Source organism: Nilaparvata lugens, chromosome 10 (genome assembly GCF_014356525.2).
Source record: "Nilaparvata lugens isolate BPH chromosome 10, ASM1435652v1, whole genome shotgun sequence".
Lineage (NCBI taxonomy): Eukaryota > Metazoa > Arthropoda > Insecta > Hemiptera > Delphacidae > Nilaparvata > Nilaparvata lugens.
In genome coordinates this window covers 19,007,059-19,032,423 of record NC_052513.1, presented here as the reverse complement: position 1 = coordinate 19,032,423, position 25,365 = coordinate 19,007,059, and the positions used below count along the sequence as shown (strand labels likewise).

At 33.9% G+C, this 25,365-nt stretch overlaps 1 protein-coding gene across 1 annotated transcript in view; it reads left to right on the top strand.

The window, feature by feature from the left end:
- LOC111053627 overlaps positions 1 to 19,802 on the top strand; it is a 75,591-nt gene extending 55,789 nt beyond the window's left edge. Inside the window, exons 6-10 of the mRNA XM_039436645.1 lie at positions 2,763 to 2,915; positions 10,939 to 11,137; positions 13,202 to 13,622; positions 15,788 to 16,001; positions 19,457 to 19,802. Of these exons, the coding sequence (XP_039292579.1) occupies positions 2,763 to 2,915; positions 10,939 to 11,137; positions 13,202 to 13,622; positions 15,788 to 16,001; positions 19,457 to 19,533 (1,064 nt within the window). The 3' untranslated portion in view covers positions 19,534 to 19,802. The remainder of the gene's footprint in view (positions 1 to 2,762; positions 2,916 to 10,938; positions 11,138 to 13,201; positions 13,623 to 15,787; positions 16,002 to 19,456) is intronic.
- The last annotated feature ends 5,563 nt before the right edge of the window (positions 19,803 to 25,365 follow it).

Below are 25,365 nucleotides of genomic sequence, written 5' to 3'. Positions count from 1 at the left end.
CTTATTTATCGGCCTTCGACTGTTGTATTGTATTAGGCGGAGACTTCAATGTAGACTTTAACTTGGAGAGTAGCTTCAGAGATGATCTTTGTAATTTGTTGGCCAGTTTCAATCTAACCATCACTACAAGACAGATGACAAGACCCGCCAGATTAGAAGCCGGAGGTTCCTGCATAGACAATATCGTCACAGATATCCATTATACTCGATGGGAAAGTGCAATTCTATATACGGCATTTTCCGATCACTTAGCTTTAACCCTGAAAATAAAAATTGATAATAAATCCTTTGTCAGTAAGACACGCAATAGTCCAATTTTTTTAAGACAAATTAGCTCAAGTAGGACTAGTATATTTTTAGCATGTATGAAATCAATCAACTGGATAGCTGTTTACAAACTGATTGACCTAGATGAGAAAGTTGACATGTTCTATGAACTTTTCTTGTGGGCTGTCAACTCGGCTTATCCACTAGTCCTCAAAAGTACATTAAGGGGTGCTAGGAGTAAGTGGTACACACATGAATTGAGGGACTTGAAAGTGAAATGTGAACAACTGTTTCATGTATATAGCATTCTCGGCTCAACAGCGGTCAAGTTAGAGTATAACAATCTTAGAAAGACTTACAGGTCTAAAATCAAACTGGCTAAACTCAGTTACAATAGTAAATTCATTAATGAGAGTAAAAACAAGAATAAATCAGCCTGGGTAGTAGTAAAGAAGCACCTTGGTTCAAATAATTCATCTCTGGACGATGCTTGCAAGTTGTCTGTAGATGAAATAAACAAGTTTTTCTTGGAAAAAATAATTTTACAAAGCAAAGATATCCCTAAGAGTAGTTTTGACTTCAGTCACTATGTATCATTAACGCCTGAACCAGAAACGAAGTTTAGTTTTCAGGAATTCACTGTTGAGGAGGTTTTTGACACAATTCATAAAATGAACCCCAGCAATTGCTTAGATATCAATGGACTCAACTCCTCAATATTAAAAATAGCAGCTCCATATATCTCAGAAGTCCTAACCCATTTGTTCAATATATGCCTAGCGTCAGGTATTTTTCCTGATAAACTAAAGAGAGTCAAAATGATACCCGTGTTCAAGAAGGGTAATAAGGCCAACATTGAAAACTACAGACCCATCTGTATCATAGAAATAATATCAAAATTGTTTGAAATGCTCCTTCATAAACAGCTTGTCAATTACTTTGAAAACAACAGTCTACTTTCTCGAGATCAGTACGGTTTTCGGAAAAATCTTAGTACTTCTGATAATGTCTTGAATCTTATTGAGGGAGTCATCAGTAGCTTAGAGCACAAGAGACTTGTGAACCTCAGAGCATTTGACTTTTCTAAAGCTTTTGAGTCAGTGAAGCATAATATTCTATCTGAAAAGCTTTCTTTTTATGGCCTTGACAAGTTAGCTGTGGATCTAATTGGTTCATACTTGGGTCGCAGAATGCAATTTGTCTATGGAAACGGCGAATTCTCAAGTGGTAAGCTGGTTAGATATGGTGTCCCCCAGGGTTCAATACTTGGTCCACTGTTGTTTATCATTTACATAAATGATTTGTCAGGTGTGATAAGGAACTGCTGTGATCAAACACAACCCTATCTTTTTGCCGATGACCTGGGCTTATTGGTGAATGGGACGGGAAAACAAAATGTTGACACAGTTGTTGAATTGAGCACATCAAATATAATGGATTGGTGTGCTTCAAACAATTTGTGTCTCAACCTCCTGAAAACCTGTGACCTACAGTTTAGCTTCAACCCTAGGTTTACTGGCACAGATTCCCTCAAATTCCTGGGTATCATGCTTGACTCGAATTTAAATTGGAAAAAGCACATTGATTATACAGCTGGTAAACTAAGTAAGGGTTTGTTTGTCCTACGTAGATTAACTCACATAGTTAATCATGAAGTTTTAATGAGTGTCTTTTATGCTCTCATCCATAGCCATTTAGCCTATGGGATTCAGCTCTGGGGAAATTGTTCGGCATCTATTAAACTTTTCAGACTCCAGAAGAAGGCCATTCGAATAATTTGTCAGGCACCACCCCTAGCAACATGTAGGCCGCTCTTTCGTAAACTAGGCGTCTTGACTCTCCCATCTTTATATGTTTTTACTTGTCTGATGTACATGAAAAAAAACCTTAATGAATATAGTCGAAATGGTGACATACATAATTATCATACCAGAGGAAGGTTGAATCTCAGAATTGATTCTCACCAATATGCGAGTACCCATAGGAATTGGAGAAACATGTCCATTAAGCTATTCAATGAGCTTGCCCCTGAAGTAAGACTGTTGAGTACCTCACGATTCAAGTCAAACCAGTATATCTGAAATAATACTTATAATAGATTCTTGTTTTTAATGATGAATTCTATCTCGAATATATCATATCCACCACAATTGAAAGACAAGGTTAGCTAACTAATGTTAATAAGGAGCTGATTTCATAACATGGATCTCGCTGTAGAGGATATTTCCATATCCATATTTATTTATTTATTTATTAGGTTAGCACGAACAATACAATGATATCAATCCTATTACTTTCCAATCACAGACAAAATTGACACTACCTGTTGAAAGATAATGGCATTTTTATCAAATTTTCACATGCATAGAGCTCTTTTGTTAATATTTTTCAACATTGTTTTCACAATAAATTTGTATTCTTCATTATGAAAAATCATTATAAATTGAATAGTAATTCGAATAGAAATAATCTCGATTTTTTAATGTTTTTAACAGATAAATACACAGTGAACGACATGAAATTCAGATGGCAAAACGACCCTCCGTTAAGTTTTCCTAGTGATTTCAGCGCAGAAGGCTACAGACTGCCTAGATATGTCGTTTCCTTCGAATCTCAAGAGGATATGCATATCATCTATTATGGAGAAGGTAATAAATTTTCATTTTTTTTAGTGCTGTGAAGTTTACTATAGAATTAACACTAGAAACAGACATGTTGTGTAATTTCTCCACATTAAGGTGAAGTGGAATAGAAAAAAATGTCAGTTTCACATCTTTCATATTACCTCAAGTTCACTATAACTATTTTAAAATTGTATAGTGCATAAAATTCACTATTGGTCATGTCAGAGGCCCTGAAATTGATCAGTTGCGACCTGAAAACTCTGACACCAGACCTGAGCCAGCCAGGTCAATCGATATTATTATTATTATCACTAAATTCATTCACCTGCAGACTCACATCACAATTGCACATGGCATTGTATTGGAAAAACAATATTCTCTTTGAAAATTTCAATCAGACTCAATTATTTCAACTGACACATTGAACAGAAGTTCTAAACGAAAATTGAATTCACTTCTCATATTTTGACGTTCCATCAGTACTTTGGAGCTTCATATCTATCTTATTATCAGATATACAAAACAGGTATTGACGTCATTCGATAGAAAAATTAATTATCTACCAAAATGGTCATTATCAAAATTGAGCTAGGTCTCACAGTTCAAAAGTTATAGGCAAAAAACTAAACGAAGGTCCGTTTCTCTCAAAGTGAGATCAGAGATCTTTGAAACAGACTCAGCCAGAGAATCAAGCATTGAAAATACATTAGACCTGGGTCGTCCATGCATTCTAGCGGTAGAAATATTGTAACTGAATCTGACATTGATCCAGATTCCTTGAAATATCAGCCTTATTTGTGCTTTTACCAAAAATATACATATGACAAGAATTGTAGAAAACAAAATTGTCAATTAAAAATGTTCTCACACATTTTGTTGTAAATATTGAAATAAGGGCATAAAATGTGAAAATTGGGATTGGTCCATGTATTCCGGACTAGCAGTCATCAATAAACTGATGTATAAATAATTCAATATTGAAGATTTCACAGATCTAACTACATAGTTAGATAGATCGTTGAATTTTTAATAAAAAATTTTCTCTACAAAATTTCGATAGAATGAGCCGTTCAAAAGTTATTCACAAAAACATGAAGCAACTACATCTGAAGAAGTCTAGAATTTATTATTCCTCCTGACAGTCAAGGCAGGATCTCATTTGACAAGGATCTCATTTGATACTGATGACAAGCTGAGAACAAAGGAAACGAATTGAGGCGCTCGCCCCACCTATCGGTAGAAAGTTGAACTAACATTTTGAAAGAATGGTACAGAGCTTACCCTTTCTTCAAATTACAAGCTTATTTCTAACTATATGAAAAATTTTCATGAAACAAAACTTGTAGAGAGTGAAACGGGCTATCAATTTCATCTATTTTAAAATCCTAGACTCCACTTATAATTGGATTAAACTCAATGAAAACAGTCAGATATCTTGTCATCCCCTGCTACTAAATTTACTTCCACAATATTTGAAGATTATGACCTGAAATTTCAATGGAATAATAGTAAAAATGAAGAAATTAAATAGAATGATTCATTTTCCAAGAACTTTGTACATAGTTTCAGTCAGATACGATGGATTAGGCCCGCAGTTTCTAGTTCCATCAAAACTGAAGCAATGATCCAAATTTTTGCAAATTTTAGTTCCCAATTGTGCCGGTAGGTAGAGCGAGCGAGGTCTTTTTGTTTCTCAACTATTCAATCTTCCAGCTTTGTTGACAAATCAGATTCTGGAATCGTATGTCCAGTATGTGGAGAAAATTGTATTGTCATCAGTTTTTTGTCAATAACTTTTGAACGGTGCATTTTAGAAAGATTCCCCAAAGGACCAATTTTGCAGGAAATGAATTTCTATACAATTTACATCAATCATTTTATGAAATTGATGTTCTTGGAAGGTTAATGGATCGATATAAAGTTGAATTTGAGTAACACAAATTTTGAACAAATATTATTTCCACTGTTTTATGCCGTTATTCCAATAATTACAACTGGATATGAGAAGTACATTTTTGGGAATTTTGTGCTACACAAATAATGTCTCTTGTATGTTTATCTGAAATTGAGTTCAAAGCATAGGCGCCGACTTGTCAAAATTATTGGGGGGGCCCTAACCGGGTGGTCCGCCAACCCCCCCCCCCAACAAATTTTTTTTAAATTTATAAGGCCTAGAAATGCTTTATTTAACTACTGGTATAAAATATTTTTCAAAAAGTCAAATTTATGGAAGAAAAAAGCTTACTTCTTTCTATTTATTAAAAATACAGAGAGTATGAAGAATAAATTACTGTATTTAACCCAATATGTATATATACATATTGATTGGTTGGCCAATGTCCCTAAATCATGGACCAATTTTGAATTTATAAGACCTAAAACGCTGTATTTAATTATGCAGTATAAAGAATATAGGCAGAAACAAATCACATTTTACTCTTTCACACTAAAATAAAATAAAAATGAGCAAAATTAATGAACTAAAAATAGCATAAAGAATATCTAATATTACTCGAAAAGCCAAATTTTCAGAAGATAAAAAGCCTAGGTCTACTTACTTAAAATACAGAGAGTATGAAGAATAAAATAATTACTGTATTTAATTCAGTTTAACTTACATACATATCCATTGATTGGCCAATGTCCTTCTCCTTATACCATTGAAAAAGTATGCCTTCTGAGTTCATTGCTGCTTATAAACTCGTTCATCACCGTGCTCAAGTGAACTTCGTCCAGGACATCACGGTGGGCGTGAAGGACTGCTAAATTGTTCAGCCGTTTCTGTCCCATTGTTGATCTCAGATACGTCTTCAGTCGACGGAGTGCACTAAAAGAGCGTTCTGCCGTTGCCGACGAAATTGGCACTACTTGAAGAAGCTTGATCACTTTAACCACTTCTGACAGCATTTTTTAATGGCTGGCTCTTGTGAAAGATATTTCCTTACATCACGCATTGATTTCATTTTTAAATTATTTTGCCTATTAATATCGGCTAACATGTTTAGATGTATTTGCAACCTTTCAACATCCAGGTCATTTTTAAAAAAATCTTTCGACTGTTCGAAACTTGAACCTTCTTCGTTCGCCACTAACACACTCAAAAACTCTTTTTCGACCGCAACGAGCCGCGACAAGCCCGTGGACTCAAAGCGTTCTTTGATGCAAGATCGCACCGTTTCACACACCTCGATGTAGAGAGCTTTGAAGTAGTCCTTTGGGGTGTTGAAGTTATGTGGTGAGCTGGCTCCGTCGTTTTCATATCTATTTGGAACGCGCCGTTTCCTTGGAATCACAGGCTCTTCTACTTGTGAAAATTTGTTTTTTAAGCACGACTTCCAAAACTCCTCAAAGCCATCTCGCTTATCATCTAAAATGCTAATCAATCCTTTAAACATGCCTTCCACTTCAGTTACACTTAGATGAGGGCTCTGAATGTTTTCGTTAACTTCTTCTACTACGTTCATTACATGGCAATATAAATTCAAAAATAAATAAGTCCTGAACAGTATCATAGATTCAAGAAAACCCGCACATTTATAACCTGCTTCAGTTTTGTCTGTTGAGGAAAATATCTCAAAAAACTGTAGGAGATCTTCATAGTTTTTCAAAATCCTCTGTATACTTGAAGCTCGCATTGTCCATCGGGTCGGGCAAAGTGGTCGAAGATTGGCTTGATCATTTTCACTTTCGAGGCGTATGTTTCTAAATAAATTGATTCTTTTGTTAGATTCCTTAACTGTATTTATTAGATCTTTGGCTAAGGCCATAACATCCCTCATGCATGGGAGGCAAGAAAGGCTGTCCTGCACTGCTAAGTTCAAACTATGGGCTGTACAGTGCACGTAGTGTGCCTGGGGCTGAATATCCAAAAGTAACTTTTGCAGGCCTTTAAATCTTCCTCTCATGTTTGCCGCTCCATCATAGCACTGTCCTCTCAATTTTTCAATAGGTAAATTAAGCCGCGCAAAAATGTCCTTAACAATTTTGAAAAGAGTTTGTGCTTCGGTATTAGGAGTCTCATATAAACCAATAAAGTCTTCATTGATTATTAAATCGTCACTTACAGTTCGAACACAAAATGACACTTGCTCATGAATCGATATATCACTTGTTTCGTCCACAATAATTGAAAAGTGTTCACTATTCTTGATTTTATCTAGCACTGAGCGCACAACAGATTTGCCCAATATATCAATTATCTCATTTTGAACGTCATGTGAGATCCATTTATACCCAGAACGCCCCAACCAGTCTTTTAACTCAGGAACGTCTTTTTTCCTAAGTTCTAGCAATTGCAAAAAATTTGAGTTAATATCTTCATGTCCTCTTATGGCCAAACCTTGCCGGCAAAGGTACTTAACTGTTGTAAAAATAATTTCAAGAGCCAAACGGGCTTTCTTCATGTCACTGTTCAATTGATCATTTAATTGAGCGGCTACACTTGGTTTTGCTAAAGATGAAAGTTTTAAAACTCCTTCCTTATGCACAGACGTATTTTCATGAGTACGAAATTTGTCCAATCCCTTTTTCCAGTTAGAAAAACCAACAGTAGTAAACGCATCTTCTTTCTTGGTAGTCAATTGGAGAAGGCCCTTGGCCTCTGCCTCTTTGCAGGTCTGACAAAAAACTTTATCCATTGTTGCGTCATATTGTAACCATTTATATTTAGTCACCCAAGACTTCTGGAACGATCTTCCTCCAATAGGCTTGTCATTAGGTTTTGTATTTTGCTGTGAAAAGCTCACGCCTGATGTTGAAGCAGTTGTTTCGACATTTGCCGGGGTTGCAGTGTCAATGCGAGGCTTCTTAGTGATGAATTTATCCATTATAGGCTACAAAAAAAATCACTAATGCAGAAGCCGACAAAATAAACACTTACTCTAAAAACACTACATACTGTGCACAATTCTAACAATTGCAGCCCTAACAACACGTCAACACATGAAATTAGGTTATACGCGAACGCGACCGTGTCATAACTCACTTGACAAGCAAGAAGCAACTAGCCAACTATCACAACTACACAACACAAGACAGACTAGAATGCAGTGTGTCCAGCCCGGGAAAAATTAAGTACTAATTATCAAAATATCCCTCGCAAAATGTACTACGGCTGGACACACTGCTAGAGTGAGTGCAGGAGCAGTGGCGCAATTTTTGACTTACCGGGTCGTCGCCCTCTACGCCTTCTAGACAATAACAATAACAAGTAGACAATAACAATAACAGTGGTTCGCGTCGCAGCACAGTTCCAAATTCTTATAACTATCTATGACTCCCCTTACCCTCATGCTTCAACACTCATCTCTTTGGCTAAACTTACTCAGTTTTACATCGTATTAAGTTCGTAAAAGCACAACACAGTATGACATTGTGTTGAGAGTAATTGGTTTAGTACTGTTTAAAGAGTTTATAGTAGCGTATCACGCGATGCTTTAAACTTACAAGCAAAATGTAATTATCCTTCTCAACAAATTATTGGGGGGGCTCCGCCCCCTCAACTAAATTTTTGGGGGGGCTCGAGCCCCTTGGGCCCCATGGAGTCGGCGCCTATGGTTCAAAGCCACATTATCAAGGATATTACTTTATAAAAAATACACTGATATTGTCGTATAGACCTAATGATGCTGTGATCCATCAATCAGCCTATCGATACTTAGGATGAAATCCATCTCCCAAATACCGGTAATCACTGGGCTTGTATGTGAGGGAAGATACGATGATTAGAGATGAGTTAACCTTTAGTTTCAGGTGAGCTCCGAACCACCAGTTAGTTTCTTTAGTTTCTAACGACATATTATATAGCCTACGATCTACATCTTTCTTGATTGCACCGATATAGTTATTTCTTTTCTATTTTACACTAGCAGGGAACCCGTGTCAATCAAAAACTTGACAAACTGAAAACTTGACGAAATAAAATCTTGAAGAATTTAAAATAGGCCTATAGCCTTTCCCGGTTAATTAAGAATCTATATGCCAAATTTCAAGTTAATCAGTTGAGTAGTTGAGACGTGATGATGCGTCAAACATAATTTTCCTATCCCGTACGTGTTAAGCCAGTTCTTCCCTTCACTGGTAGTTCTATGAACAGTAGACCTCACGCAGTATGCTCATCCACAAGTACCTGATTGAACCTTATGGAAATACAGCAATAGACTGGCTTCTCCACACATCTGTGTAATCACTTGTCAGCTGATTCATTATGAATAATTCTATAGTCTGATTTCTACTCTTATATTGTCGTATGAAGGAGGCTCCTTTTTCCTTTTATATTATCCTTGAAATGCAAAATTTCCAAAAACCTTGTATATAAGTCGACGCGCAATTAAAAAAGGAACATACCTGTCAAATTTCATGAAAATCTATTACCGCGTTTCGCCGTAAATGCACAACATATAAACGTTTAAACATTAAGAGAAATGCCAAACCGTCGACTTGAATCTTAGACCTCACTTCGTTCAATTATGGTATAGCGATTAATCTTATCTCACTGTTCTATATTTCCTGCTCTGTACCTATTTTTTCAAAATTATTATTATTTCTTATCTACTTCATTCATCATATTTGTTTCATAGTTCGCACAAGAGACAGGAACGCGTTTATACAAACCCACCTTGTATGGGTCTTTTCAACATTTCTGAGAGTCCAGCCAGTCGCTTGACATTGGGCGTTTCCGAACCTAACAATCTCCTGCAATACTTCTCAACGATCTCTCGAAACACACGAGGCGTTTTTCAGACGACTCGGCATGGGACGACAGTACAGGAAACTCTCAGATTGGCTGATTCTTGATGCAAGACAATAGTTGACAGTAGTCGACAATATAACCGCTTGACAAAACAGTAAAATTAATAATAATAACTTTATTCTCGCAAAGAAAGCACAAACAATAATCACAAAAAATTCAAGAAAGAAAATGGAATAATCATGTTGGCAATAGAAGTAAAAGTAAAAATAAAAATTAAATCTATATATCGCACAGTACAGTACCTATTTAAAAATACAAACGGCATCTATTAAAATAAACATCAGAATTAACAGAATAGCAAAAGTAAAAGAAAATAAGTATAACAGATGAACAAAAATGAAAGAACAAGGTGGCTGTCCATTCAATAATAAAAAAAACTAATATATCTAATAATGAGAAAGAAAAACTGTTTATAGACATAACATATAGACATATCCATTGCACCAATAAAACTCAGCGAAAATAATTCTGTATGCAAATAATTTCACGAGAAATTATGTCCACATACATCAGGAGCATCAAAAGAGAGGAAAATATATTTACAACAAATACAACATACTAGGTTTTGTAAATTGATTCTCAAATCAAAATAAAATAGAAACAACCCTCAAGAATATTTCTTTGAACAGAATCACAATATTAGAGTAATAGCCTAAAGTTATTAAATATAAACTGAAAACCGAATACAGGAGCATAAATAGATAGGAAAAAGGAACGTCAAGAGGGCGACCGAGACGTATTTAGGTGAAGGAAGCCCTTGAAAAAAGAGATTGAGAAGGAATACTTTTACATAATAAATTAAATTGTTAAACTAATAATTTCGAACAGAATACAGAAGTAATAATTTACCAGTTTGAAGTTGTTTGAGGTTATAAGCACTGTTGTTTCGAAAACAAGAATCACCGGCTTGAACAATCACCAGATAACAGTTACTGATAACTGATAATCAGATAATCAGATAACTGATTATCTACTGTTATCTGGTGATTGTTCAAGCCGGTGATTCTTGTTTTCGAAACAACAGTGCTTATAACCTCAAACAACTGCAAACTGGTTATTATTACTTCTGTATTCTGTTCGAAATTATTAATTTAACAATTGAATTTATTAGATAAAAATATTCCTCTTCTCAATTTCCTTTTTCAAGGGCTTCCTTCAGTTCTTTTTCAAGGGCTTCGTTCGGTGTCTCAACTGATACTGAAATTTGGAACATACGCACCTTATACAATAACAAATCACATTTTTTATATGCTGTATTTTCTCTATGTTTCCATCTTTGAATTCTTTGTTTGCCAGGCAATCACTCAACAGCCCGTATGCTGATTACAATGAGCCGTGAGATCAGAAGTCACCTGCTGGAGAGCTATCTACCCAGTTCGCTGTTTGTTATCATATCATGGGGTAGTTTCGTGGTTATGCCTGAGGTGGTACCGGGTCGTATGGTGCTGTTAGTTACAACCCTTCTGTCACTTGTCACCATGTTCGATACTGTCAGGTAATCATTAACGAGTCACTGTTATTTTCTCCATAATGAACAGTTATCATCATTTCAATAACCTGTTACAATGGATGTAACCAGAGACGAATAATGCAATAATAAGTTAGAGCCAAGACACATGAAGCGTTTTTTTTTCAAGGCGTTTTGAGAGTCAAGACGGCAAGAAGCTCTCCAATTGGCTGATTGGGTTAGCGCCTGATAAAACGCTTCATATGGCTTAGCTCTAGCAGTATGTTTATTAGGATCCACTCTCTATGATGGAACGGAGGGTTAACAATTTTCTTGAGTGCGCTTCTGGACACAAGCTTGTATGCTATGGAGCTATGGCCCATGGCCTATGAGCAGCAAGGGAAATAAAACTTATGTCCTTGGGTAATCCAGAGTCTTAATTAATTCTTCCAATAATAATAATTGTAAATAAATATTGGTCTTCTTCGTTTCAGAACAGTTAAATCTTATAATATTCATGGATAAGATACGATTTTGCTGTGCTAGGAAGAGATAGAACACCATTAGTTTCTATGGAAATGTTGATACATAGACAGAGACTGTCAAACTAGTTAATAGGAACAAATTATTTCCCATTTCAATGATTATTCATCTATACAGTATCAAAATCAAGCTCCTTAATGTACTCAATATCTTCAATAATTTTTCATATTCTAATAATTCATTATTCTTCAGCAGAAATCTGTCAATTTCTATCTACAGAAATAACTATCCCAATGCTTTCGAACTATAATGTATCAAATTCTTTTTGATATTTTTGAAATTTATTCTTCTTCTATTCCTTCTCCTTCTTCATCCGTCTTCAGTCTTCTTCTTCTCCCCATCCTTATTTCATAACCAGCAGTTTCTCCTACTGTGTACATCGACATGGCTCCTCCTCTTCTTTTCTTCTTCTTCTTCTTCTTCTTCTTCTTCTTCTTCTTCTTCTTCTTCTCTTTCATCTCCTTCTCCTTCTTCTTCTTCTTCCTCTTTACTACCATTTTCTTCACCCTCTTCTTCTTCTTCGTCCTCTTCTCTTCCCTCTTCTTTCTCTTATCAATCTCCATCATCTTGTCACCCACTCACTGCTTTCACTTCTTGTCTTTTTGTCCTACTCTTGATTTGCTACTTCTTCTCTTTTTCATTCTTCACTTCTTCCTCACACATATTCGGTCTCCAATCAATATTGATGCTTTCATTCTTTCTCCTTCTCCATGACCACTTTCTCCTCCTTCTGTCTCTTCCAATCACTGTTCTCTTTCCTTCTTTTCGTCCTTCTACTCCAAATTCGCATAACATTTCAACTCCAAACTGCAGAATATTCCCAAATTATAACAATAATCATTCTTGAAAATTCTGTTAATCTCTCATTTGGTAGAGATATTCTCCCGGGATATTCTGAGTATTATTTTCAAAGAATGGATATTGATTATGTTCAAAGCTCCGCCAAAATCTTTAATGAATTTCCTTTTCCAAGATGAAATATTTGGTCAATTAATTATTAATTCTACATTGCTAAAAGAGGATCTGGCAACAAAACAAAGCGAGGAAGAGATAGCGTTATCCGCTTTGTTGAATGGTAGACAAGGATAGCAATACCTTGCTAATCAAACACTGCCATTATAACGTGGACCTCACTATATGCTGACTGGTTCTGGTAAAATTAATCACGATAAAAATTTAACCTTTTTGTGTAGTTGAGAAGTTGATATTGTGGTAATTATTCATATTGAATGAAAGAATATTGAATTAGTACTTTTTTGGCAATTTCTTAGTCTTTTTCATTCAAAAATTTAACCGGTATTTGTGCAACCGGCGTCCTCTCTTCCTCTCATTCTATAGTGAATAAATACGCCAGTATATTATATTGTAGTATAGATCATGCATAAAGTACTCAATCAATCTATCCCTCCTCTATCTATAGTGAGGTCCTCATTTTAATGATTGTGGAGAAAGATAGATATGAAGACAGCGTTGCCGGTTCTCTGCCTTGCAATTGCCTTCTATAGAGGATAATTGATACCGGTATATCTGATGATCTTAATATCAATCAATCAATAATTATTTTTTCAGAAACAACTCGCCAAGCGCCCTCGAGCTGAAATGCATCGAAGTGTGGCTAATCTCTTGCACTCTTTTCGTCTTCCTTGCACTCATGGAGTACTTCATCGTCCTCTTCGGCATCCGCTACGACAAGCACTGGCGACAGAAGAAACGCGACGACCTGGAGCGACGCACCGCCAACTTAACGGCGGTTAACGCCAGTGTAACGGCCGTTAACGCTAACAACAACAGCCATCATCACAAGGAAGCCGCGTCGCCAAACAGTCACGTGGTTATTGCTGAGAGGGCCAAATTGTTTCTGAACAGTCGGATACAACCGCATCAGTCAGGAGGAGGAGGAGGAGGAGGAGGAGGAGGAGGAGGAGGAGGTGGTGGAGGGGAGAACGCGGTAGGGGAACATAAAACTGATATACCGCCCGAGTTACAACAGGTGGGTCTCATTTTTTATGTTCATTCTTGTTTGAAATAATTAATTGTATTCTATTCCTCATAAATAGTTATTTGTATATCTAGAGTGAAAAGTGCTGTTTTTTCTTTCCTGAGGGAAAAGTTTGAAGCCCGAGGCGAAGCCGAGGGCAACAATTTTCCTGAGGGAGAAAAAACATTTTTCACTCGTGATATACACAACATTTTTCCTCCACCTACATTTTTATAAAAACTGCTAATAAAATAATTTTTAAAAACGTATGTGACCAAACAATGTGTTACAACATAATCTAAAAAGTAAACAGAAACAGAAGGCTTGTAATCACAGTTCTCCTCCGACAGCACTATCTGTCGGCTAAAGTTGTAACAACAATGACAGCCAAAACTACAGCTATGATGAAGTTCCAGTTTCAAATCTGATTAGTTAATAAGTAATATTCGTTGGCTGGTATTTTGAATAACATGGAATAGAAGAAAAAAATATATACATTTTTTTAGTATAGTGATATGAAGTTTGTAATAATAATTTCAGCATACAAACATAAATTTTATATATCGATCAAATGTCTGGTTGAGGTATTGAATTTAGTTGGTTTGATGACTACTCTATATGCTTCCTCATCTGAGCTTAGACCTTCTGACCTATTCCAAATGTACGTTTTTAAAATAGAGATGCTTCCCATGTTATTTAAATGGAGTCACTTTTACTCCCTAGGGAGTTTTACTGTTTTTTAGTACCGAGAGCGAAAAAGTGACACTTTAGTATCATGTTTCAGGGAGTAAAGTAGGTGGAGGAAAAATATATTGTGTTATGATTCAAATGATAAATTTTCTGATTTAAATGATAAATTTCATGATTAGGATCAAAATAATCTATAGAGAGGTCCACGTTATAATGACAGTATTTGATCAACTTTGGTTTTGCTATCCTTGTCCATCATTCGACATAGCCGGTGGTACTATTCTTTTCTAGGTCCACACCGATGCCAATTATGTTTTTGACAGTGTAGAAATATAACTAATTAATGCAGAGAATCGGCATCGCTATTCTTCCATTTTTATCCACTGCCATTATAACGTGGACCTTACTATAGGTCTAGTAATTCTAGTGAAAATCACTAGAATAGAATAGAACAGAATCACTCCTCGACTTGTTAGCAAAGATCATAGTGTAGGCTATAATGAAAAACATTAATAGAAATAATTGTCAACCTCTTTTTATAATGATATATACCAGCAGGTAACCTGTGCTCCGCAAGGGTCTTACATTGAAAACTTGACAATCTGAAAAAGTTGACCTACTGAAATCTTGAAGACTTCAATGTAGGTCTATAACCATCCTTGGTAAATTGAGAATCTACATGCAAAACTTCAAGTTAATCAGTTGAGTAGTTGAGACATGATGATGCGTCATTCGTGAATTTCCTATCCCCTACGTGTATTAGCCAATTCTTTATTAGATTATAGATTGACATTGCTCATAACATTTATGTTTTATGGCAATAAAATTAAATTCATTTATTTGATTCGATTATGAACAATTATTCATTAAAATTATTGGGGAAAAATCACAGAGCCCAAAACTGTTCCTCCCCCGAATAATCTTGTTCCACATTATGTTGGTCCAAAAATAGGTTGTTTTTTTTCACTTCATAGATTTGTGACAGATGATAAACTGAATATAAATGATTGATAATTATCAAGAAATGAAAAATAAAAAATCTACGTACTCTTTCCACTTGAAAATTACATTGGAACATGTTGTGAGTAAACATTTCTAGAAATGTACTTAGATTTTTTTTTATTTCTTGAGAATAATTGAGTGTAGCCCTAACCAAAATGTTAATTATTGTATTTATTCATTTATTGTATAAAATAAAATACTATAATCATAATACAATTATGACATTGGAGGAAAAACTAGGCTGAGCCTGTACTATTTCTCTCCAAAAATTTTGATTAAATGTTAATGTTGTCCAAAAGATAAGGTTATGTAATCTCACACTGCTTCGTCACTTGATTTTCGGTCCAGGAATGATGTATCAAAAATATTGATTCAAGATTAAAAGTATTGATACTCTTGTTTTGTATTGATACACATATATCGAACACTTGTATTGATATGTTCCTTGTTCATCCTTCTAATATCCTTTATTGATTTTTCGACAGGACACCAGCCCAGAAACAGGAGACAAGAAAGGACCAGGAGAAAATCTAGCTGCAAGAAGACGATTTAAACTGGTCACAGAGCATGTTCTGCTGTATGCGGGATCCCAGCGTGGCATGATGGACCAAGTATCATTGGGATTGTTTCCGCTCTGCTTTGTCATATTCACTATCATCTACTGGGTCTCCTATATGACTGAGGCCAAACGTAGGGCTGGTAAGTCATTCAAACTATTCTATCATTTCATATTCTATTTTCTATAAATTTTTTACTTTTCAATTTTCAATGAATTTTTAATTTTTCAATGTTCTTTAATTTTTTAATCATTAAATTTTCTATAACATTTTAACAATTAAATGTTCTATAAATTTTTATTCTTTTCTGTTATATTCTTGCTGGAAAGTCCACTCTAGTCCATTTTCTGGTTTACTATCTTGTTTTATTCTTTTCTTGAACAGTTTATTTTCTCTTGAATTATTCATATTACAAATTCAACATTCATTGATGATTCAACCTTCTTATAAGCCTTTCAATGATTATATAGGTATCATACATAGATATTCATAAATCATCAATGTAATGATCCATTCTCATTCAAAATTCTACTCAATCATTGATTCATTCTCTTAAGGTTTCCAGGACTATAGTGAGGTCCACGTTATAATGACAGTGAATAAAGATAGAAGAATAGCGATGCCGATTCTCTGCATTAATTAATCATATTTCTACACTGTCAAAAACATAATTGGCACCGTTGTGGACCTAGAAAAGGATAGTACCACGGGCTTTGTCGAAAGATAGACAAGGATAGCAAAACCAAAGTTGATCAAATACTGTCATTATAACGTGGACCTTACTATAGTCTTCTGAATTATAGACATGTAGAACCAGTTCAATAATATGACATTATTTCTCCTCAAACATTGATTCATTCTCTTGAGGTTTTCAGGACTAGTCTACTGATTTATAGACATGCAGAACCTGAGTTCAATACATGACATTATTTTATTTAGTTCATTCTTGCTGTTTTTGATTTAAAATTGATGAATTTATCAATATTTTATGTATTTTTCATTTATTGTTTTATTCATTTATTATAATTTACAAAGCTTTCGTTTTATCTTTTATTTTTTCATGTGAATCAAGCAGAACTTATTCTTCTATAATAAGAGGAATTGAACGCCAAAGCCGCCTTCCTACATTAATTTAAGAAGTAAGAAATCAAAAAAATTTTTAAATGATTCAGTAGAACATTTTATTTGTTTGTGTGTTTTATTAATTCCGTGTGCAATAATTTATGAGTATTATTATTCAATTTTATTCAACACTGTACAATGTGTGAAGTATTAAACTCCACATAAAAACCTCTTAATTTTGTTCTTCAATCAAGAACAACATAAAATATAGGCTACATCAAATAATAAAACTTATACAGTATTCCCCGTCATATAATTTTTATTCCTCTGGAGAAAATTTATCCTATATTATGATAGTTGAATCAATATTCAAAAAATGTACATAATTTTGGGATGGCTTAGTAGGTAGTCAACTTTATAGTATTAGAATTTTTTTCGCATGTCCACAAATTTTGTTAAATAATTTATTAGTAGGTACTTCTAGCTAAACCAAACCATGCTCAGCCTACACATTATATGAAGCCACCAGTACATAACAATGGAGAATACTACTATCAAAGATAAGGGAAGATATAACTTCTCTCAGGAGCTAGTACTAAGAAGTATTAACTTCTTTCTGATATTATTTAGGATTAATTATAATTTCAAGATATCTTACTTATTTGAATTCACAAATCTCATGAGAATCATAAAATATCATACATATTAATGGCACACAAAATATAGATTTGCTGTAAGCAGTGTTGTAACTTTGTAAACTGAAATGAATATACAAAATATCTGGTGTGGCGCACTCACACAACTTTCCTTGCCGTTATGATCACCGAATTGATCACCTGACGCTAGTGTTCCCGCGCATCTCAAGTCTACTATTCAAAGATTTGAGCCAGCTGGTGACAGGGCAATAACGCTGGAGGCACACATGAGGTCTGCTATCTCTTCATAGTGAATGATTCAATAGAATCAACAATAATTTGCAATTGAATAATCACATTTTCTCGAATTTAAAGCTTATTTTCAATTTTAGGTAAAAATGTTACTGAACATTAATTGTAGAGACTTTCATGCTCAATCTACTCCACTTGATTTTTTTCGTTTCAATTTTATCTGAAGCCTGATAATTGGGAATCTATCTGCATTGATGGGGCGAAGCTCCTGAAATTTTTACAGATAGGGGACTTGTGGCAGTTGATAGAGCTTATCGATGACTATTTTAGGTATGAATTTGATCAAAATCGTTGGAGCCGTTTCTGAGAAAATCACGAAAACCCCTGTTTTTGACAACATTCCTGCCATTTTAGCCGCCATCTTGAATTGCATTTGATCGAAATTGTTCGTGTCGGATCCTTATGGTGAAAGGACCTCAAGTTCCAAATTTCAAGTCATTCCGTTAATTGGGAGATGAGATATCGTGTACACAGACGCACATACACTCATGCACACACACACATACAGACCAATACCCAAAAACCAGTTTTTTGGACTCAGGGGACCTTGAAACGTATAGAAATTATTTAGAAATTGGGGTACCTTAATTTTTGTCGAAAAGCAATACTTTCCTTACCTATGGTAATTATAATGAATATACTTTGTAATGAAATGAATATAACTGCATTGAAAATGTGCATAAAAACATAACTAATAATGTAATGAACACAAGACCAGTTCAGTGTTTCGGTTTTTAGTTTCTGTGTGGAGAAGAGGAGTGCAGAGTATTTTTATTTTATGCTCATTTCCATTCAATTCCCTTTCATTTCTTCCATTCAACTTTCGAAAATATTTTAAATCATTTCTCACGAATTCATCTGTTTTACCGTAAACTCTACGGTAGAGAAGTAGAATAGAATCGAATTTTTTATTGTCATTAAACACATAGTGCAATAGACATAGTCATCAATAAACAAGATACAAAAAATATTCATACAAAAGTCACACAGACAAATACAGAATGAAGCAATTTACACAAATCAATATGAATTCTGAACACACATAACAATAAGCTTCCACAAAGTATATATTAGTTCTATACATGAATAATAAATACTTAAATAGATATAGCCTATAGAATACATTTAAACAGTGAAATAAGTCATGAAAAAGAAAGGCTCTTCATATTCAGATCATACCATTCTTGAAGTGAATAAAGTGGTTTGGCTTTCAGGAACTTGAACATTCTAGATTTAAATTTTCTAAAAGTAACATTTCTAGCATTTCTATCTAGTGTAAGTATGATTATTATACAGGGCTGACTCAAAGAACAAGACTATTCTATTTCTCATTTATTTCTTTCATTTAACTCTCGAAACTATATAGTTAATGATCTCTCATAAATTTCTCTTCACCCCATATCATATTTTTCAGAAGTAGGACTGACACAGAGAACACGAGTATTCTCATTTGAATACTGAAATAAAGTGGAATTTCTGTCAACATTCCAAGTCTCATCTTCAATTATTATCCTCATTTGATTCTCATCCATTTCTCTCATTGAACATTGTAATTATTTCTCATGAATTTCTCTGTGATATTTTACAGAAGCCAGTCTGATAGGACTGACCCAAAGAACGTTCACCGAGCCGACAATGGAGCACCGTCGTATGTGCATCATTTGATCCACTGATTTCGACTACAACCAAGAGCTACCCATCGTTTTGTTTCTCTAGAACGAAGGAAAAGGGGAAAGTAAGTAATTAATGTTGTTAAAGAAAGAAGGATATTAAGTGAGAAAGTGCAAAGGAGAAATGAAATTGCGTGGTGGAGTAAGTAAGAAAAGTTAAATGTTGTCGAAAAGAGAAAAATATAGTCTAGAGAGAGGAAGTGTAAAGGAAAGAGGAAATGTTCAAAAAAAAGTTTTTTTGAGCTGAATCCAATGTGGAATCATGTGGGAACTCGTTAGATGAACAGTTTTGTGCTGTGTCTATTGAACCACCTCCAATAATATTCTAATTAAATATTAAGGTTATCGAACTATTTATCATAGTTTAAAATATTAAATCAAGAGAAGTCTGGGAAAATATTTAAATACATCCACCTCCAATAATTTTAATCAATTGTGTTAAATTGAATCAATACTGAAATCAAGAAATGTTGTCAAATAGAAAGAGGTAATTACGGTATGCTATAGAGAGAGGAAGTGAAAAAGGAAGAGAAAATTGAAAAAAGTTTTAGGTTTGAATTCAATGTAAAATCATGTGGGAACTCGTGGGAAGACCAGTTTTGAGCTGTGTCTATTGAACCACCTCCAATAATATTCTAATTAATTGTGGAAAATTAAATTAATATCACTATTAAATTTTATAAAACTTTTAAGTGAAACAGCACTCACATTATTTGATGTGGCGACGTCCGTTTCGTGCTGGTATCGCACATTTTCAAGCCAAACAGGAACTGAAGTGTTTAAGGTTATGAGGGTGAAATTTGGTTGGGGTGGAGGGGAGTTTTGGTGGTTAATGGAGGAGTATTTAAATGAGTTTGTCAAACAGGGTGTGGGAGGAAAAGTTGATTTGGTCATTTCACATTAAATTAATAATTGAATATGAATGTGAAAAAAGAACAAAAGGAAACGGAGTGGAGAAGTAGAATGAGTGAAGAATTACAGTAATAAGATTATTTTGAAGGATTGAATCCAATGTGAAGAGAAAATTATCATCTGGAAGAAGAATAGTTATTGAGAAGAATGAGTGTTAAGATGTGATAGGTAGACAATTTTTAGTGATAAATTTCTTAGTAGATCTAGAATGGGATATATTTGAATGGAAATCAAAAAATGCAGGTGTGTATGGACTATGCGATAACCTTAATCATCATCCATATATGCTTTTATGAGAAGGCAAGATTTGCTCCTTTAATTCAGTCTTTCTGAGAAGAGTTAATCAGTGTATCGATAGGGAATGTAAAAGTTGATAAAAATAGACAACTTATAACAAGACTAAGTATAGAGAAGTCTGGGAAAATATTTAAATATCTGAGTGTCCAGAAAGTATAGAGATTTCCCTGGATGTGACTTGGCATAGCTTGGAAAAAAGTTATAACAACTTATAACAAGACTAAGTACAGAGAAGTCTAGGAAAATATTTAAATATTTGAGTGTCCAGAAATTATAGAGATTTCCCTGGATGTTACTTGGCATAGCTTGGAAAAGAAGTTCAATGGGATAATAATAAAGGCCTACATAGTATGGATTAAGTCTCTGATTAGAAGTATATATTATATAAAGAGCACGAGAAGAAGAGTGTGGGTAAGGTAGATGGACCCTACCAAATTAAATTCAGAGTTGACCGTTTCTTGTGTCCATTTCATCCGGTTTTATTTATTTTATTTTATTTTATATCTTGAAAATATTCCTCAGCGAAATAAAATTCATTGTGGTTTTTATAGCCTATCTGAATCATTTATAATGATTTGTTGTAGATTCCTGTGAGAATTTATGTGAAAATTATATTTATTTACTCGAATATCAAGTAAGTTGTGAGGAAAATCTATTATCTGAAGAGTAATTTCAATTCCTTATGACATGGTATATTAAAAAACCTAACGTAGGCCTACCTACGTATGTATTTAATTCATCTGAATTATCTATAATGATTTGTTGTAGATTCTTGTGAAAATTGATGTGGAAATAATTATTCACTCGAATATCAAGTAGGTTGTGAGGAAAATCTATTATCTGAAGAGTAGTTTCAATTCCTCATATGACATGATATATTAAAAAACTAAAGTAGGCCTTCTCACGTATGTTTTTAATTGTGAAATATATTTTACTGCTGGCTCTCACACTCAATAATTTATTGAATTTATATGTTGAATCTTATTGAAAATATTGATTTCAAGGAGTGAGTAAGGTACCATAATTCAAAACTTCATTAATTCAACTCTATACTTTGTTAGGTAGGCTATCTATTCTTAGTTAATCAGAAAGTTCTCATATACGGTACCAGAGGTACATATAGTTTTTTAAAAGGTAATAATCAAGGAATGTATGTGAGAATATGGATCTTCGTGAAAATCAATTTGACTAGTGTGTTATACATTCATAATTCTTCACTGATGAAGTATTTTAATAGGGCTACATGATTGTTCAGTTGAAGAAAATAACTGGAAACCTTGAAATATTTCTTTTGAATTTTAACCTACACGACTGGTTTCGATATTTATGTCGTTATAAATCACCCATACAGTCATACAGTGCACCCATACAGTCATGAAAGGCAATTGGGCGGGTGAAGCCCACATCCCAGTCGGAGCAAAGGGTACATAGTTATGTGTCATTGGTACTCAAATCCAATAGAATAAAATTCTAAATCTAATAAAATTCAATAGCGGGGTTGCAAGGGCGATTTTTCGATTTTGGTCAATTTTGGCTCATTTTTCAGGATTTTTGCAGCCAAGAATTGATTGGCTCTGTATTTTCCACATGAGTTTTTGATTTTGGAATCACTTAACTCGCCGTCTATGCTGCTGATAGTGCATCATGAAACCCAAAATTAGATCCAGGGGGTTGTGTCGAGTATAATTTAAAATAAATATTTCAAGGGTAGCCTTCTAGTTATTTTATCTAATATTCATTACTATTCCACGGTGAATTTGGATCATTAAACTTTTTTTTTAAGAGGTTTTCATATGATACGAATATGAATAAATACTGTAACTTTTCCAAAACCTCTATTTCTTGCTAGGACTGCTAAATGATTCAAGACAATCTTGTATAGATAATAATATACTGTAGTTGATCTTCATCTAATCACAAATCGATTATGTGAATAAAATTTCTCATCCTGAGAAAAAATAGCTTACTAGACACTTTTCAACACATTTTCCTCTCACCAGAAATGCATTTCTTCATAAATTCCTCCAACACAGTGTAGTATTGCAATAAAAAGCACCAAACCTCTTAAAACTTTGAGAAAATATCAAATTTATCAGTGAAATATTGTTAGTTCTCTTCAAATTTTATAGATGTTAAGCTCCATAAAACAAGTGCCTTCTAGTTGATAAGTTTTTTACATTGTAATTTATGAATATTATTGTTTTGAAAAATTGTGAAGTGCCAAAAAAATTTTCAAGTACAAAAATTGTTCATGAGTTTCGATGATTGATTATTTGGGATACTCTTAATTATTATGCATTTTCTTGGCGGTGTTTTCAAAGTCATTCAAATAATCATAAACGATGGAAATACTTTATTATTGAAATATATTATATATCTTCATCGCTGAATACTATATATCATTCATCATGCAATCATATTTCACTAGAATTATAGGCCTTCATCTTTTTCATCTATTCTTATTATTGCTGACCAAAAATATTAAATAAATTATAAAACTCAAACTAAAATGCTGCTCTATTATAATTATAAGTAACTTGTTAAATGCACAATGTTTAATATATATTATGGAATAATTATTATTATAAATTCAATCTGAATCCAGTCATTCACTATGTGAAGAACTTTATTGTAAATTTGAGATTATTGTATGCTATTGATTCTAGCATTCATTGTATTGAAAGATTTGCTTGCAAGTATTAAAGATCTTTATATTTTGATAATAAAACTTCTCGACAATATTCAAGTGTGTATAGTATTGATTGATAATCCTCAATAATTTCAGTAATTCTAGTACAACTATAGATAGTAATTCTACAAAACATGTAGGTAGAATTAATTACCGTAAATCTGCGTTTACACCAAAGTTATAAAAAAATGTTAATAACTTAATCATTATAGATTCTATTAGATTGAACGGAACTTGACTAATACATATGTTCATCATGTGTATGATAAGTTATGTTCAATCTAATAGAATCTAAAAGGATAAAGTTATTAATATTTTGTTAATAACTTTGGTATAAAGTTTACTGAGGTAATTTCTTAGTTAGCCTATCTCTTGATCCCTCAGATTATTAAGGAACACAACAGGCATTATTTTTGTTTTTGATGTAAATAGAATGCTGGGAATGTGAATTTGATAATATTATAGATTATAGTTTCATACTTACTTGATAATACTGTAGAGGAAAGATAGCATAAGAAGATATCCCATGGTATTAGGTCGTTTTTGATCCAAATTACAAACCGATTTTTTCTCAACTAAAGCCGATTACCTACTGTCGACTACTGTTTATCACCACTGTGTTCTATAGTGAGGTCCACGCTATAATGACAGTGGATAAAGATAGGAGAAAAACATTGCCGATCCTCAGTCTTGTCAATGCCTTCTATAGACGGTAGCTGATACAGGTTTATCGATGTACCTAATATTAACTGTTCATTCTAGTTTTAAATAATCAATTATATTTTATTAAGCAAGAAATTAGGCTATATTTTTCAATAATTTCACAATCAAGATGGAATATTATGTTCATTAATTCTACATTGTTAAATGACGATCTGGCAATAGAGCAAAGCGATAAAGAGAAAGGCGCTATCCGCATTGTTGAATGATAGACAAGGATAGCAATACCATTGCTAATCAAACACTGCCATTATAACGTGGACTTCACTATAGGGGTGAGAGTGTAAGAACGGCACAATAGTATGAGTGCCGTATAAACCTACTATTACTTAATAATAATAGTACGGTAGGTATTGGTATGAGAGACTACCAGCGTCACATAGCTTCACCAGAAACAACTACTATAAAAAAACTATAGAATAACTACTATATTATAGGACTATCGGCTTGAGTTGACAGTGAGATTTGAAATATAATAATGCTCTATATACCATGGGATATCTTCTTAGGCTATCTTTTCCCCATAATAATAGCATAGAGAAATAATAGCGTAAGTAGATATCCCATGGTATAGGGCGTTTTTGTCGCAACTTTTACTGTTATCTCAAGCCGATAGTCCACGTAGTTCTCTCCCGTGAAGCTGTGTGACGCTGGTAGTCTCTCATATTGTGCCGTTCATACACTATCACCCCAACAAAACAGTAAAAACCGACAATAATCGCCCGTAATCGGCTTGAGATAACAGTAAAAGCTGCGACATAAACGCCCTATACCATGGGATATCTATTTATGCTATAATAGCCACACTCATCAATGCATTCTGCTCTGATTCTCCATAGTTTATTTCTTGAACCCAAATATGATTCAGTTTGAGCATACTATTATAATTCAATATTGTATACAAAATGATACACTCAATACAATACAGGAAAAAACCTGCTAAGGCATAAGCCATTCAATGTGTCATCCAACAATAAAGTATTTAGAATACATTATAAAGTATCCTATAGTGAGGTCCACGTTATAATAGCAGTGTTTGATTAGCAATGGTATTGCTATCCTTGTCTATCATTCAACAAAGCGGATAGCGCCTTTCTCTTTATCGCTTTGCTCTATTGCCAGATCGTCTTTTAACAATAATCAATAATCTTTATTCTTGTCATCGAACATTACAAATGTTATAAACAATGGAGAACTAATAAATAATTA